At 50.7% G+C, this 17,972-nt stretch overlaps 1 protein-coding gene across 1 annotated transcript in view; it reads left to right on the plus strand.

The window, feature by feature from the left end:
• Positions 1–1,113: 1,113 nt before the first annotated feature.
• Crtac1 (cartilage acidic protein 1) overlaps positions 1,114–17,972 on the plus strand; it is a 143,058-nt gene continuing 126,199 nt past the window's right edge. The window contains exon 1 of the mRNA XM_041660677.1: positions 1,114–2,046. Within this exon, the coding sequence (XP_041516611.1) occupies positions 2,023–2,046 (24 nt within the window). The 5' untranslated portion in view covers positions 1,114–2,022. The remainder of the gene's footprint in view (positions 2,047–17,972) is intronic.

The following is a 17,972-nucleotide window of genomic DNA, read 5'->3' on the forward strand; positions in this document are numbered from 1 at the left end:
CATCAGAGTGCAGAGCCTTCTGCTGTCCTTTTGGAGAGAGCCCAGGACCAGAAGTGCCCTTGGGAGGGAGTCTACTTGCTGCTGGATGAAGAATGTGAATGTGGAGCCTTGGATTAAGTTCTAACAATTCTCACACCCCCTTGTGTATGTGAGAGCATCTTCCTGAGAAGCACATCCACACATTCATCGGCTTCTCCCAGGGTTCAGAACGCTCTCTGATCTCTAGAGGATAATTATAAACCCCGGAGAAACAGGTGGATAATGGACAGAGCACCCAAAGGCTCAGAATTCCTAAAGATCCTGAAATTGTATTCAAAAGCCACTCACATGTAAATGTCTGCCAACTTTTCCAGAAAAAGACTTTAGTAACTTTTGCCAGGTTCTCAAAGGTTCCCCGCCGCTCAGGGTTAAGAACCTGAGCTCCTCAGCAGCCCAGAGAGACCAGCTTTGTCTATGCTTAGCTACAGCTTTTAAGAGGAGAGCACAAATACCTTCAAACAGGGCTGACAGCTCTGCTCAGTATTGGGGGGGGGGGGGTAACCGAGTCCAGACAGGATCTGGTTGGCAAGGCCCTCTATAGCAGAATCCTCATCGGAGTCATTTTAAGAGTCAAACACAGAAAGCAGGCTAGTTAGTCCATAGTGGTCTCAAAAGCCCCTGGAGCTGAGTAAACAGTCTCAGCTCCTTCTCCCTCGGCCAGTAGATACCCAGATCCTCCTCCTCCGAAGACCTGTGTCTGACTCTCAGAAACCCACAGGCTTATTCATAGGTCAAAATTCACTAAGTACTTGCGGAGTACCTACTATGTGCTTGGTTCTATTGTGGGAGTAAAAGAAGGAACCTGTCATTGTTGAGCTAAGCCAGCTTCTTGCCCCAGACACCAGTATTTGGGGTGCTGTTGACCAAGTCACTCTTCTCCGTCTCAGTCGCCCTCCCACTACTACCCTTGGGTCAGAAAGACCAAAGCCATCGCACCCAGCTGAGCCAGCTAGTGGCAATGGAGAGAGAACAAACAGTTCCTGTGAGCAAAGCTCATGGGTGCTGCTGGAGCGCGAGCTAGGTGGGGTGGGGATTCTGCCCGTGGGGGGGGGGCGGATGTTGGGGAGCAGACGCTGCCCGCAGTCGCCTGGGCCGCTGCGGCTGACCACCGAGCCGTGCTCGCCTGCTCCCCGCCCGCTGGGACCGTGGTGAAGCTCTGTTCCCCATACTGAGCAGTCCCGGAGAGGCGCTCGGACACGTCCCCAGGCTGGATAAAGATCGACTCGGAGCTCGCTCCGCAGCGAGAAATCTCGCCATCGGCGTGGCTCGCGTGGCCGCTTCGGCCGGGCCCCGAAGACGACAGATCGCTATCTGGGAGGCAGAGAGAAGGCAGCGCTGCCGCCACTCCCGCCCTGCGCGCAGGGTGGCTGCGGGGTCCTGGGGCTCGCCGGCCTCCCCTCCCCCCATTTGGACTACCTTATCCGCGCTACCTCCCTAGGGGCATCTGCTTCCCGCCCTCCCGATCCCCAGTGTCCCTCCAAGGCGCCCTCTCCCCACTCGCCAGGCCCCGCTGCCTTCTGAAGGTTACGCGGCGCGGCGACGGGGCGCGGCAGAGCACGGGGGGCACCCGCCCTCGCCGCCGCCCGCGCCGCCGCCCACCCCAGTGCCCGCCGCGCCGGGCCAGCCTGGCTGCCGGCTGCTGCCACCGCAATCCCGGCTCCTAAATCAGCGCGGGGAGGCGCCCCTTCCCCCACCCGGCTCCCCGGGCTCCCCGGGCCGCGATTGGCCGCGCGTGCGCCCCCCAAGCTTGGGCCCCGGCTCCAGCTGCCGCGCCATTGGCTGCGGGCCTCCGCCAGCCTTTACATAAGCCCGGGCGCGCTCGAGTGGAGTTGTATAAAGCGAGCGCGCGGCGTCGGGGCGGGAGGCTCGAGGCCAGCCCGGGACCAGGGCTGGGCGCTGCAAGGCGGCGGCGCCGGCGGCAGAGGCGGCATCGAGCCCCAGCTCTCCGACGCCCCCAGGCGGTGGGGCTGAGAGAGCCAGAGGATGACTCCGAGCGCAGACCCGGGCGTGAGTATCGGCTCCCGGAGCCCCCACCCCTTCCGGCCGAGAAAGTTTCTCCAGTCCAACGCCCCTCCCTGTACGCCCCGAGGGGTGGCAGGGGTGCAGCTGGGGACCTGGGAAGACCAGGACCGCGGAGGCGGCGGCACTGCTCCCAACTTGCCAAGAGGCGCGGGACTCGATTGGCGCGCAGATCCTCCCCGCGGGCTGGGGGCGAGGTGGGAGCTGGGCTGGAGGTGGTGGAAGAGATGGGAGCAGAGGTGTGGGGGTGACATCCCGCAGTTGGCAGAGAACGTGTTAGGGGCACAGTGGATGGAGGTCAGCGGTTTGAGAAGGGGGCTAGGAGGGGGTAGAGCAGGTGAAGGCTGTTTAGGGGGTACAGGGGGCAGTCACCCAGCCAGGCAAGCTCAGCTTGGGGCCGACGAAGCTACTGGCCTCGGCTGCCTGCCAATGTTTCCAGGTTGGGGGAAGATCCCCGGGGGGCATAGCTCTTCTCCGGGGAAGCCGAGCTGTCTCCCCTGCACAGCGCTGAGTGGCAGAGTGCTCCCGGAGCCAGCCCGGTGCACGGTGTAGCTACCAGCCTCCTTTGCTGGACCGAGGTGTGGTCTAGCTTTCTGGTTAGGGCTGTTTCTGGCAAGCTCTTTACGGTATTCTAGGGGAACCATAGGGTCCCCTTTGATCTCATGGAAGCACATAGGGGCTTTGGTGGGGCGACAGGCAGGCTTGGGGGCAAGTCCAGCAATGCAGCGTGCTTCTTTTGCAGTACAGTAGTTGAGAGCCCGGGTTAGTCCCGCTTCTGCAGAAACCAACTAAAGAATCCAAAGTCATCCCAATCGGGACGGGAGCTTCCCTAGGGGTGTAGGTGGGGGTTTTCTCTTCGAATGACTAATGTATACTGCTGCTATTGGGTGGGTTAACCTACCGTGGCTTCTGTGCCTCCCAGAAGGAAGCTTCAGCCCTCCTGGCAGCATTCACGAGTGGCACTTGAGATATCTTCTGGGATAGGTGCACAGGACTTTGCAGATGAAGCCAGGTGGAAAAGAAAGCAAAGATTCCCAGAGTAGGGGACAGCTCTTTGGTGCTGTCTTGAGCCCGGCAAGAACTCCTGGGGAAAAGCCATCAGGCCAGTTTTGAAACCACGATAACTTGGGACAGGAAATACTCCCACTGAGTAATCCAGAGGCTTGAATAGTTCCCCTCATTCTTGGGCGCAGAGAAGAGAAGTGGAGGGTGGAAAGTGGAAATATGGCAGTTGTCCCAATACAGTCTTCAAGGAAGCCGTTTTCTCTCTCTTTCTGTCTTGGTTAAAAAACCCCTTCTGGGGGCAGGTTCTAAGCAATTTAGTAGGCAATGAAGGGAGGTTAGTTTTTGGTGCTGGCTGACCTAGAGGGTCAAGATTACACGTTTTAGTTTCCAGTAGGTGCTGATGGACTCTGGAGAAGATTGAGGCTGATGGGTTGATGTTGTATCCTTCACCATACCCCAACCTATATCTATGGGGAGCGGGGTGTTCAACTCCTTGGATACCTGTCTTAGCCCAATGATTTTATATGAGGGTTACCTCCATGCCCACCCCACCTCCCTAGCACCATTCCTTTGCCTGCAGTCAACATGTCTCTGCTGCATTTCCCAAGACCTTCTTTCTGCTAGGGATTTGAGCAGTGAGATACCTGCTTGTTGCTCCTTCTTCCTTTCTCCATCTGGGCTGCCTGCACTTGGTGTTCTGAACCCTGGCGTTTATTATTTGGCACTGGGATGTTTGTTTGGTTACACAGTGCAGCCGGTGTGAATGAGTAGACCAATGTCTTGTGTAATGCGGGGGAGTGAAACATAGACTCTTTTAGAGAGAATGGACCACCAACCAGGAAGTAGTTCTGTTACACAGCTTGAGATCACCTGAGTTGGTCCTCAAGCTTCCTTGCTGCCTGCCAAGTCAGGAAGCTTAGAGGTGCAACAGGCTCCTTGGTATCCAGTAGGGGGCGCCAAAAGCACCTCGCTCAGAACTAGTGACTTTCTTGCTTCTTACCCTTCACTGGCCATAGTAATGCTTTAAGCAAGCTCAGGCCACAACCCCCAACAATCACCCATTGTGGTTAAGGACTGTGGTGAGTGGGGCCCTTCTACCACGTGTTTTGTGGACTCCGGCTAGTCCTGTAGCCCCAGATGCAGTGGGGTGGGTAAGGTACTATATCCCTGGGAGACAGAACTGGTACATAGGTCCACCTGCTCTCTGAGATTATTGTTTTCTGTTTAGTATCCATGTATTCTTTGAATTGTGGGGACCCAAGAATATCAAGACTAGGAGAAAGGAGCCTGGGCAGGGGCATCTAGTCCACCTCGCCCAGCCTGAACACTCCCAACTACACTGTATTTACAGATAATACAGCTGAAGTAAAACAAGTGTCTTGCCCAAGGTCACCTGGCTGTTTGGTGGAAGAGATGGGGACAAACCCCACAATTGCTAGTTCCCTGTTTGGAGCTTTCTCCACTCTAGTGACCTGCTTCTCTTGTGCTGTGAAAATGGACATATGTTCTCTACACAGTAGGCACTGGTAATTACTGACAGGCCAGGCTTGGGTATACTAATAGCTTTAGTAAATTTAGGGAAATTTTCTTTGCAAGGAAGCAAGAGAAGATAAAAGTTCTCACAATAAACACATGCAAGTTGTAAAAATTCCAAGTTATCCTTTCTCCTTCCCCCACAGTCTTGTCCTGCTGTTCTAAGTAGTCTTTAGGCAAAAGCTAAGCAACTCCATGTAATGGAACTTTAAATGCTCAGGCCATCCCCAGATAGTCTTAGAACGTAAATCAAGGTTTAGACGCCCTCTAAAACATGCTGGAACAGGGTCGCTCTGTCCAGCAGTCAAACCTCTGTTGAGAGAACCTCTCAAACTCAGATCCTGGGTGAACTAGAGAATTTCCAAAGAATATCTCCCAATGCCCTCCATCCTTACTGCTCCCAACTCAAGGTCAGAGTATTCGAGGCTCAGGGCTCAATAAATCCCTCCTCTTTTGGCACCTGGGGCACCTAAGACGATGCTCTCATTCCTGGTGCCCTTCTGTGGATCTGGGGGGCCCATAGCTGACCCTCTGTTTTCTGCTACCACCTACTTTCTTGACATACCATATCAACCTCATGGGGTTCTTTGTGGAGCATTGGCAGACTTGGTGGCCTGTCTTCATGAAGAAACCTACTGTCAATCCAGAATTCTGAAAAGCATAACCCTTCCTTGCCCCTAAGATTCACACCATGGATGCTTGTTGTCAAGGAAAATACTTACAATTGTTCATCTCTCCGGGCACGCAGACAAGATAGGTCTTCATCTATACAAGGGGGGGGGGAGGATAGTGTAGGCCACCAGAGAGCCACAGCCCCTCTCTTTAGTTGGGATTCTAAGAACTGGTACTTGAGAACCTCGTCGGTCACCTTGATTTAAGTGGAGAAACATCCTCCATGTTCTCAGTCTTGGTCTGGTTCTAGATAAGCTTGGAGTAGTATGATTACGCTCAGTATAGGAAGAGTGTCAGATCCTCCTGTGAGGGTAGGGGAGCAGAGGTGGAGGAAATGGTCTTTGGGATTCATCTCCTTAGGTGTGATGCAGAGAGCTAGTCATTCAGAAGGGGCTATTAGTGCTGGATCACTGGGAACCGCATGGGATCTTTTTCCCCTATCGCTAAGGCCAAGTGTGGAGCTTGCACATCAGCTTCTGGTCATGGTGACGTGGAGAGTGATGAACACAGTCTGACTGGCAGGTATTCCCCCTTGCCTTCTTCTCTGACCCACAGCTGGGGTTCGGCCATGCTTGGGGAAAAGAAATTTTACAGGTCCCCGGATAATTCTGAATGTGATGGAAGGCCCTGAGCTATTGATTCCTGGGGAAGGATCTTTCTGCTGGGAGAAGCCTTCCTCAGAGCCCAGTGATTTAAGAGTGCTGACAAACCCATGCTCACTGAGCCTCCTGCAGGCTGCAGATAGGCTTCCAGGCCAGCCTGGACTCCGCTCTGGATTTCTGAAGAGTCTGGCTGGTTGCTTAGGGGGCATAAACCTGTGAACTCTCCTTAGGAGAAAGTATGAAATCAATTGGTTTATTATCACATGGAACACACTCAGGACCACTTACGGCGTTTAAGAAATAAGACGTAGCAGAGGACTGTGAGATTGGCTTTGAAACATTTACAAAAAGGTGCGAATAGGTTAGAAAAGAGGAAATGGTAGAAAGACCTTTGCTCCACCAAGCTACTCGCATTCTTGGCCTCACTGAAGCCCCCAAGCAGTGCCTGGAGAGGTCACTTTTGGCGGTATCTAGAGATAATCTGTATTGTCACAGTTGGAGGAAAGGGTGCTACAAGCGTCATCTTGTGGGAGAGAAACCAGGATGCTACTAAACATTCTTCAGAGCAGAGGGAAGCCCCGTGTGGGGCCCCAGATGTCAATGGGACCAAGACTGGAGCACAGCAGCACACACAGGTGGCAGAGATTTGGAAATATTGTAACCCAGTTCTGTTGTAGCTGAGGACACTGAGATCCAGAGTGGAGAGAGAGCCAGGCAGAGTCCTCCAGCAAGTGGATGGCAGAGCTAGTCTGGAACTTACATCTGCTTCTTTGAGACTGATTTACCCGAACTCTCCTCAAAGTTGTCATGGAGAATAAATATGAGCTGTGAAAACACTTAGAAAACTACAAGGAGACTATTATTAATACTGCTATTATTACCAATTTGGGGGTTTGGAAAGTTCTGTTTCTGTGATGCTGACTCATGGTATAACATTGAGCCAATTGCTCCTAGAGCCCTATGCCCGCTTCGTGTTCACCTGTGGTAGGGAGTGGTCTTGACCAAAGGCATGATCAGAATCCTTATGGCTTGTGAAAAGTCCAAAGATTTGCCCTTCAAAAATGCAAGCACCTAAAAACAAAAACACACACAAAAAAAGGCTAAAATTTTTCCTTGAAAGAAATCGTGTAGACTTTGTGTGAAACAAACGCTTACTTCTTGGAAAAATTCCAGTCTCCTGGCCCTGTGAGTTGGTTCCAGCCCAGGAAATCTGATCAACATCCGGAGGAAAAACTGATAGCTCCACAAATGACAGGCAACTGGATTTGTCCCCATTCCCTGGGGCAGGGGAGACTGTGACTTCCCTGCCACCATTTCTGCTGGGGCAGCTGGCACTCGGAAGTTCTATAGGGCAGTTCAGTGAGGGATGGAAGGCGGGGCATTAATTAGTAAAACCTTGTTTACTTAACAGACATATTCTTAAAGATCTCTTCCAAGGGACGTTTTGACATATTGCTTTAATTAGCCACAGAAGAATGGAGAGAGCAGAGAGTGTAAAATGACCCTTACTGATGTTTCCAGTTACTCTTATCTTTGTTTGCACGGCACAAGCCTGCTGACAAGGTCATGGAATCCCTGCTGAGCTAGGGGACTGTCCTGGTGACCAGAGGAGGGACCACAGGGACCTTTATCCTTTCTTACACCAGTTTCCTTCTGGCTCAAGCTGCTACTTCAGTGGGGGATTCTGGCTTGAGCCTCCTAGCTTCCTCTGTCGCATCGGTCTTAAATGAGCCACCTTGTCCGGCAAAGCTCACTGGAGCTCTCGGGAGAGGCACAAGCCTGGGTGCCTGGATTTTCCCTTGTAGCTCAGCTGCAAAGCTCTTATAGGCTAGGCAGTAACAGCTCCCCTCATGTTCTCCACATAAGGCTGGATAGTGGTTCGCTCCCCGCATCAGGATTGGAGAAGAGAGTCACTTAGGACTTCCTCAGAGGACTAAGGTTACACCCCTGGCTGCCTGTATTGGAGAATAAGGCTTTGCTACCCCTGCCTGAATGCACTGGGGGCCCTGAGCCCTAGATCTCAGGAAGTCAGCTATCTAAGCTGGGTCAAAGCTCTTTCCCCTGCCGCTAGGCCCCTTCTCTTTGAAGTGAGCTCAGTTTTCACCCTGGCCTCTAAGAGAAGTTTCTGTTATACTCCATAGTCCCAAGATGCTTTTGCCCATGGAGATGCTGCCCTGGCAGCCCTGTGGACAGATGGAGCATCATTCGTGCTCAGGTACAGATTCAGCACCTAGGACAGCACCTGATGGATTGCTGAGCTCATCAAGCGCCGAGTGAAAAAAAATGTCAAGGGGGGGGGGTGGAGGTGGTCATGCTCAGTAATGCCGAGATGGCTTCTGGCATTAAGGTGGATCTCCAAACTATACTCAGTCAGTGAGGCCTGCTTCCATGCTACCTCTTCCTCAAAGTTAGCATTTGGTATCAGGGCCATGCATACCTCCAGACCCCTGTGGATCAGCAGGCTTCGTGAACCCTGTGCAAGGTCCACCCGGTAGGGTGTTGGTCAGCTGTTGTGAGCCTGGAGCAAGGCTGTTTCCTTTCCTTGTTACCATCCACAGCTGCTTCTCCCTCAGCTCCCCTCCCCCACCCCACTAGCTTCAGTGATGCTTCCCTTCAAGCAGTCTTACCCTGCTTTTGGGCCCATGGAACAGATGAAAATTTGGATTTCCGCTGCAGACAAACCAGGGAATGAATCATTGTTTCACACAACCCTTCCCGAGAGGAGGCTCTTAAATAGCAAGGTTCACTAATGCATTTTAAATGATTTCGGCGGAAAAAAAAAATACTGACCCATAGACACTTAGGTCTGGAAAGAACTTTGGAGGTCATCCAGTGGCCCACCCCACCCCAGGCTGTTCAGATCTCCTCAGGGACACTACTCAGAAACACAGTCAACGTCCTGCTCACGGCTGCCCCAAAGCTGAGTGCCCTTTTGAAAAATGCAAGTCTGATCATGTCTTGGCCTTACTTCAAAACCTGCCCACGGTGTGACTCCAGGCTCCTTCTCTTGGCATCGCAGGCTCTGGCAGACCCCAGCTGCAGCCTCCACATAATGCCATATTCTCCACTTCCTCTCCCTTCCCATCTCCCTCCACCCTGTGTCCAGACTCTGCATTCTGGGAGTAGCAATTGCATTTGCAGCATGCATGGATCCGTCTCACATGCATGCTTCTGATCCATAGGTCTCTGCCACCTGCAATCCCAATTCACTTGCTGCAGAGACCCTCCCCTCTATGACCTCCCCACCCACCTCACTAGTTAGCCCCTCTCTCCTACCAGCTTCCTCTAGCTCTTATACCTGTTGCTGCTCTGAACTTAACCCATGAGGCTGTGTGCACACCCAGCTCCTTGAGTCCAGGGACTATGTCTGACTTGTCATTTCTGACCTGGTAGGTAGGCTTCTTCTGTGTGTTTGAAGAATGAGTGTGTGTATCTAAGTGTATTGAGGGCTCCTGCGTTTGGAAAGCAGTGTTTAAGGAGCCAAAGAACTCCTCTGGGGTCCCCAGACAAATTAGTAACAGAGGCAAGCCTATTCCTCAAAGTCTTACAGTCCAGAGCATTCCACTCAACATTTGACAGCTGCTCCTGGAAGGGGCACCTGTGTGCCTGGTCCCTTCTCCTGAGATGCATTTGTTCAGGCGGCAAGCATCTATTACTAGCAGTAATAGTGTGATTACTGTTAGCGTCGCCTACCCTGTGTGGGCGTTTGCTATGCCGAATGGCCATGCTCAGAAGTTAAACATGTATTCACATCAGTCCACTCTCGCCACAGTTTACAAGCCTGTCTTCCATTTTACAGTCCAGGAAGGACGAGCCACTGGTAATCTTTAGTAAGATCCTACCCTGCCGTGGGTTTAAGGCCAGTAGTCTCCATGCAGCTCTTTTTTTTTTAATTATTTTAACTTTATTTTATGTGCATTGGTGTGAAGGTGTCAGATCCTAGGGAACTGAAGTTATAGATGTGAGCGGCCATGTGGGTGCTGGGACTTGAACCTGGGTCCTCTGGAAGAGCAACCAGTGCTCTTAATCATTGAGCCATCTCTCCAGCCCCCCATGCATCTCTTTTACAAACACTGTCTCTTTAGCAGAGTACACTCTGTGATACTTCCTAGCCTGGGTCTCTTAGGCTTTCTTTTGCCAGTTTTCTGGAAAAGACCTAGCTTTCTTCTCTTGTTCTGTATCAGACACTGTTTAGAGCATTTTCTTTATGGGAGCAAGCAGTGCTTTTTACTGATGCTGGGGACAACGCACAGGACAGGACCACAGGGAACGAGTGTTTGCCAAGCACGTACAAGGCCTTGGGCTCCATCCCTACTTCCACAAAGGGAGGAAAGATACATAGGATATATGCCTCTTGGGTGAGGGGTGTGTGCGCGAGTGTGCGTGCGTGCGTGCGTGTGTGTGTGTGTGTGTGTGTGTGTGTGTGAGGTCTAGAGTTGCTGGCCATGCAGGGGAGCAGCAGAGGGATTAGAGTGGAGACGTTGTTATTAGAATGTACAATCCATGACACAAGGGTTTTCTCTTGTTCTCAGTGTTTTCCTGGTGACCAGTACAGAGCATATAGCAATTTCATAAAAAAAAAAATCCTGAATGAATGAATGAATGAACAAATGAGCAAGTATCAGTAGCCCTGATATTCCCCTCTTAATTAGCCCTCTCTTGGTCTCCTGCCTACTTTCATGTTAAAATTTTCTTGCCCTGTAATTTTCTCCCAAGTGTTAGGAATGGGAGCCAGGATGTGGTGCATCCCAGGCAAGTACTCTCCTCTGAGCCACATCTCCAGCCCTACTCTATTGTTTCCCCATGTTGTCCATCTTGGGACCCCCTTCACCCTTTGGACCTGGCCCCCATAAGCCCTCTAGTCTCTGTAGGCCTGCTTCCCAGCATCCTTCCTCCACATGCCCTGCCACCACCATGCAGACCCCACTGTGCTACAGAACCCTGAACCTCCACCATGCTACTGTCTCCCCGGCCTGAGACACATCCCCACCCTGTCCCTGTAGTTAACTCTCCATTGTGTCTCTCCTTGCCTTCTGTCCCTATTTTACTTGATTTAAGGCAAGTTTGGTGAAGTGAAGGAAACCATGTCGTGTGGTGTCTAGGAATATTGATCCTGAAGCTAGTCTGCTTAAATGCAAATCATGGGCCCACTGTGTGGTAATATATAACCCCGGGAAAGTTACTTAACCCTTCTGGGCTCAAGCTTCCATGTCCGCAACATGGGGACACTAACTCCCAGGCTTCCAGTGAGGAGTAAATGAGTCACCTCTGTGAACGGCAAGAGCATGGCATAGCCAGAGGTACATGCTGCCATCAGTATTACTGTCCACTTTGGCTCCCTCGGTTTGCTTTGGCACAGGAAGAGTCCCAGCTCTGAGGCAGAGAGGAAAGCAGTGGAGAGGGTAAGAGGAGAGGAGTCAGCAGGAATGGAGGATGAAGAGGAGAATCGCCCATTGGTCAGGATGCAGACGCTGGGAGCCCTGAGGGATCTGCAAGGAGACTTGACCCATGACCTAGGGGTCATGAAGAATGAAGCAACAAGAACCACCAGGGTACCAGAATTGCAACCTTAATGATGGTGTTAGTTTTGGAGAGATTCAGTGAATAACATCTTACTTCCCTACCTAGCTGGGTACCAGTGGAAGCTGGAGACAGCTTCAACAGATGGAATGAAATGCCACTGTTGTCACCTATGCAGCTAATTTGTAGGTGCTGCCTTACTGGTGCCCTGCCCCTGTCCAATGCAGGTTCCCTTGGGTAGAGCAGGCTAGCTTGCCTGCTCAGTGCGGTGCAAGTTGCCTTCACAGGGACCAGGTCCAGAGGACTCCCCAAGCAGAGTCTTTCAAAAGGTCCAGTTTGATGGGGGATGGGACACTGTTACAGTGTGGGCTTTCTCGCCATCACCACAATTGACACTGAGGACTAGATGCTTTTGTCCTGTGCTCTGAAGGACATACAGCAGTATCTCTGACCTGTACCCACAGGATACCATTAGCAACTGCTTCCCTGGTTTTACTACTCAAATGTTTTGAGACATTGACATCCCCACTGAGGAGCACCTCTCTAATGGCAGGGCCTCCAGACAAGGTCCAGGAGTGGGGAGTGAGCACTGCCTCCCACATCGTAATCCAGGCAACCCAGGGCAGGGCAGGGTGACAGCTGGGTCCCCCTGACCTTTGCAGATGTCTGCTTCCTGCACTGCTTGTCCTTCCCTCCTCCTCAGCCTCTCTTTGTTCCGTTCTCTTTTTACATCCTCTGAAGTCCAGCGCAGGCAGTGTCCCCCTTGGGAACACTCCCAGCTCGCTGAGGGTATCACACGGGTCTCTCTGTGGTCCCTCCTTCCCAGCACCCCTCACCCCATACAACAAATGGTGAAACCTCTGTGCCCCACTCAAGGCCAGGTTCATTTTGGGTCTACAGGAAGTGTTGCCAGGGCTGCTCTGTCAGCTCTTCTCCAGTGGTGTTTTTATTCCCAAAGCTCTTTTGTGGGTCTCTGAGGATCAGATGGGCCAGTCTGTGAGGGGCAGAATGTTCCTGCAGCTGCCATGTCCCCTCTCCCTCTCAGCTCAGCTGTCTGACAAGTGTCTGAAAGGGTCTGCTTTCTCTGCCTGTTTCCACCATTTGGGCCTCTTGCCTTTGTGAGAGCATGGGGTGTGTCCTTGCACTTTGGATAATTGCAGAAGAACTGCGAGCCCTGGAAATTGCCCTTGGAAGCCTCTCCCACAGCTGCCTGACCCCACTGCAGAGAAGCCAGGTTGCTTAGATACCAGTTTTCAGACCCAATTCAGGAAAGTCCCGAGGCCACAGAAAACTGAGAAAACTGATTTCTCTGCCTGTGACCGAGAGCCAGCGTCTGAAGACTCCCCACCTTTACTGTGGGCCACCAAGCTGCTCTCCACCTGGCTTCCTGCCAGACCTCCCCTGTGGCTCACTTAACCTTTCATCACCGTGGATCAAGTGACCCCACATTACAGACAAGGACATCCAAGGTCAGCAAGTTGGAAGAACACGCCAAGGTCTAGCTGGTCTGTGCTGGGCTTCGCGTCCAGATCCGGGTCGCTGACTATGAGCTTTGTTTCCCTCTCTCCATCTCGCTGAGGACTGTTGAAAAGTTCGCTTATGGAGCATTTTAAGGAAGTTATTCTGGTGATGCTATTCTTCCCAGAGCCCCAAACACAAACCCAGGGGCCCTTGGGGTCCTCACGGAGACCTTTCTTTTCTTTTCTTTTTTGGTTTTCGAGACAGGGTTTTGCTGTAGCTTTGAGCCTATCCTGGAACCAGCTCCTGTAGACCAGGCTGACCTCGAACTCACAGACTCACAGAGTCTGCCTGCCTCTGTCCCGAGTGCTGGGATTAAAGGCATGGGCCACCACCGTCTAACTAACCTTTCTTGTCTTTATCCCACAACCACCGTGCAGAACTGCTCTTCCCTGCCAAGACACCATGCACTCTGGCCCAGTACCCCTCTGCCAAAGTTTGTTCTGCCTTTGAGTTCAGCTCCTCCTCTGATCGGCTCTGCCCCTGGAGAGCCGCAGATGGCCTTGACACCAGACGGCATACTTCATTCACTGCCTGTTTGCCGAGCTCCCTGGGGGAAGAACTGGGTCTTGTTCATCTTTGGTTCAAGGAACTCATATATCTCTAGCAGATGTACTGTCTGCTGTGTACTAGAGTACTAGTATTGTGTACAGTAATACTCTGCAGTGCCCTGGGCCCCATCTGAGTACTGCTCCCGCTGGTGAGTACCAGGCACAGTACCAGAACAAGGCCTAGCAGATGGTCGATATCCAAGCACCTAAGAAAACAAAAACGCCCTTCTTAACCCAATTTCTGATCTGTTTTTACTTATCTACATTTCCCCCAAAGGATTCAGAGTTCCCAGTAGTGTAACAGGAGACTCCTGAGCAAGCTATATCCAACGTGAGGTCACTCTGGCCCCCCTGCCCTTCTCCCTCAGGCAGGATCAGCCTGTTCTGCTTTCTTCCACAAACTTCATATCTTCTACCTCCATTGACACTCTTCAACTAAATGGATTTTCTTCACATACTTCAGCAAGCCAATGATGAATTTCAGGAGGAGAAACATTTTTCACTTCAAATCAGGTGGCAGTGAGCACTCTCACCAAGGGACCGTGAGTCTGGGGCAGCACTTCTCATCTCGGACTGCCCGCCGGCATCAGCCGGACAGGTCCTAAAAAGGCAGAGCATCCAGACGTGACCCTAGACCAGTGAAATCACACCGAGCAGCACACGTCTCGGCACAGTGTTCCCAGGGGCAGCAGGGTTGGGCATCACTGGCTGGGAGCCCTGCTGCTGGAGGTGAAGTCTGTAGGCCAGGGGCTTGGACATTGCCTCATCAAACATGCAGACTGCCTGGTCCAGAGCCTGCCCCAGCATGGACTCTGGTGATTGTCAAGCACATTGAAGTTTGAGAAGCGCTGCTTTGGAGGAAGAACAGCTTTTAGACACCTGTGACAAGCTGCAAGCCGTTTCTGCTGTGGATACATCTTACCACGCGAATGTATTCCTTCCTCCTTTCCTTCGTTTAATAATAGTAATAACACACCTCCTGTGATGGGAGCTCATTGGCACAAGTCTCTACCTTCCCTACCCCCGTTTTCTCTGGGTTCTGCCCTTCGATAGCATCTGCCTCTCGTCTCCTTGACCTGACCCCTTCCCCTCTTCTTACCTCTGTGCAGACATCAGAGTTGAGATCCTTCTTGCTTCCGACCAGTTATGTAATTTTACCATGAGCGAAGACAGCTGATGCCTTGTCTACATACAGATGAACTGAGCCCGGGTCATCCTGGGGATTGTATTGCCCTGTGGTAGATTTTACTCCTCAGATCTAGGCAAAGGAGAAGGTTCTTGAATCAAGCCCAGACCTTCAGTGGAGTACATTGCTTGGTTTCACCACTCTGAGAGCCGCGGCATAGAACCTTACTATTCAATGTGTGGTTTATAGACCAGCGTCATGGAAGCCGCTGGGGAGCCTGCTAGAAATACAGAATCTCGGGTACTGTGGCAGAGTTATTGAGCCAGAGTCTGCATGTTAACAAGACCGCCAGCTGATTCGTGGACACTTTAAAGACAGAGGGATGAAGCACTAATGTGGAGCAGTGTTTCTCAAACTTTCCAGCTTATTAAATTCACATGGTAACTTCTAAAACTCTTATGCCCAGGTTCCATCCTAGGCCAATTAAGTCAGAAGGTCTCGAGATAAGATTCATGCATCTTCACTTCCTAACCTGTGATAAAATATCCAGGACATAAAATTCACCATTTATTCACAACCAAAAATCCAGGTCAGGGGCACAGAGCCCCCTCAAGGTGTTGCCCTGCCATCACACCGTCCCTCTGCAGAAAGAACCCTTTCGTCTTCCGAAACTCTATCGTCATCAAACGCTAGTTCCCCCTGCTTCTTCTCCATGGCATCTACCTTCTGTCATGTGTCCGGCTCCTCCTGGTCCCTCAAACAAATGGAATCTCACAGTTTGTCCTCCTACGACTTACTTACTTTACCTGCTAAAATATCTTCAGGGTTTATCCACACTGTAGCATGCGCCAGAACTGCCTTGCTGAATAACATCCTACTGTTGGTATGTGCCATGTCTTCTTTATATGTTCACAGACACTTGGGTGGCTCTCATCTTCTGACTGTTGGGATTACTACTGCTGCTATGTACCTAGATACGCAGATATCTATGTCTCCTGAACGCTCCCAGAATCCCTTGCTCTCACTCTTCTAATAAGCAGCCTCAGGTGACCTGTGAAAGGAGTTCGTTACTCCCTTGGTGCAGAAAACGCCACAAAGTCATACACATCGAGAGGTCCACATCTTTGTGTTCTGTTTAGGGACACCTGTTAAACTGCCCAGACCTGAATCAGGGTGTGCGTATATCCCAAAGTCATCAAGCATCTGAAAGACACTCCACACAAACAGTGAGAATCATCCAGAGCTTCAACGGTGAAGTCGGTATGCCCGGCCACACGGTGACTATGGACAAGGCTGATGGCCCGAAAAAGAGAGCTGAGTTCTGCTGCACAGGCTTAAAAATGCCGAATTTGAGAGGTTAGATGTGGATTCTGTAGCCATTCAACATGTCTGGGTGAACAGAGCACCCAAGGCGGGCCACCAGACCTCCAGAACTCGTTAGCCCATGCATGAGCTCCCCTGCCACACGGAGACTCTTCTCACAGAAAAGGAACGAATTGTTGCTAAGTCAGAAGGGGGGTGCACAGAAGAAAAAGATAGCTCAGCATAAAATAAATGCAAACAAGTTTTTAAAAATCTTTCTTCTTTTAGTTTGGGGGTACACAGTCAGAAGTGGAATTTCTAGATCATTCTATCATGAGGTTTTTGAGGAGCCACCATACCGTCTTCTAACACCACTGTTCCATTCCCCTCATGCCAGCAATGCACAGGGTCCCAGGCCCTTCACATCCTCACCATCGTCTGTTATCTTATGGAATTTTATTATTGCTGTAGTTGTCCCAGTAAGAGTGAAGTATGTCATTGTGTTTTGATCGACATTTGCTATATAATTAGTGGAGTTTCATGCTTTTGTTGGCCATGTGCATATCTCTGAGAAGTGTCTGTCCAGGTCCTGTATCCACTTTGAGTCAGGGTTTTTCTTTTTCTTTCTTTTTTTTTTTTGTTACTGTGTTATAGGTGTGTTTTATTGATATACTATGGCTATCAATATCTTATCAGATGTGTATGATTGGCAAATATTTACACTTCCTCTGTGGTTGACTTTTCATTCTTTGGGTGGTGTTCTTTGACATACAGAAGTTTCTAATTTTGATATAACCCATCTTATCTAATTTTCCTTTTGTCTTCTGTGCTCCTGGTGTCTTATCTAAGAAATCGTTGTCAGGCGCGGAGATTTTCTAAAGCTCCCCAAGTGATTTCAATATAGCCAAGATTGTGCAATGTTCCTTAAATTTTAACATACATGCAAATCACCCTAAACCTTGTTAGAATAGATATTCTGATTCATTAAGTCTGGGGTGGCACCCAACATTCTGCATTTCTAATAGACTCCTAAGTGATCCTTCTGCTGCTCTGAACTCCTCTGAGGAGCCAGCATCTAGAGGAGCATGGCAGCCTTCACCCAAGTCCTGAGAAAAGTTAGTTGCTATAGCTCCTCAATAGCTACCACTGTTTGCTGATCCACCATCAGGATAGCCCAGTACTTAACCACCTCACTTCCCAAAGCTGGTTCTGAGCACCCCAGTGGTGGCTGTATGGGGTACCTTTGGAATGGCAGAGGAATTAAACCAAAGGACACAAACTCTAAGCCTGGCTCTCCAGCATATCCCTCTACGTGAAGTGATCCACTCACTGGTCCACTTTGCTCAGAAAGTTTGGGATCTACGTTATTAACAGTCTACTCCTCTCCACCCTGGAGGGAAGTACTGGAGGATATAAAAATAGCTGTTTTCTTTAAAGTGGGTTTAATGTCCTTGGGAAGGAGCCATGCAGACTGATACAAGGTTTGCAGAAGCAGTTGCAGGACATGGGGCGGAGGCTTCTGAATATCTCCTTTAAAAATATTCTTTTCTACCATCATAGAATTTTGGAGCCAAAAAGGCTCCTTAGAGGTCTCTTCCAAAACCTGCACTTCAAAGGAGAGAGCTGGAACCTGTGATACTGGAACTTGTCAAGATCTCCAATGCTAGCCGGGCGGTGGTGGCACATGCCTTTAATCCCAGCACTCGGGAGGCAGAGGCAGAAGGATCTCTGTGAGTTCGAGACCAGCCTGGTCTACAAGAGCTAGTTCCAGGACAGGCTCCAAAACCACAGAGAAACCCTGTCTCAAAAAACCAAAAAAAAAAAAAAAAAAGATCTTCAATGCTGAGGTCAATCAACCCATTGCCCTCCTAGGGTCTGACCCCTGCTGTGTGATCCAAATTAGAGCTGTAAAGCCTGAGAGGAACTGAAGGGCTTCTAGAAGGCAATTCTCCTTGCAGGAGTTGTAAGCTCAACCCAGCCACTGCCAGTCCAACTAGATATATCTTTTGTTGTGGAAATTGTTTTTAACTATGTAAAGATGTGTTACATGTGTTTGTTTATGCTGTGGGATATTTCTTTAGCCGT

The sequence above is a fragment of the Microtus oregoni genome, unplaced genomic scaffold (genome assembly GCF_018167655.1).
Source record: "Microtus oregoni isolate MIOR12 unplaced genomic scaffold, Mior012 000012F_ref0000307, whole genome shotgun sequence".
NCBI classification, from domain to species: Eukaryota; Metazoa; Chordata; class Mammalia; order Rodentia; family Cricetidae; genus Microtus; species Microtus oregoni.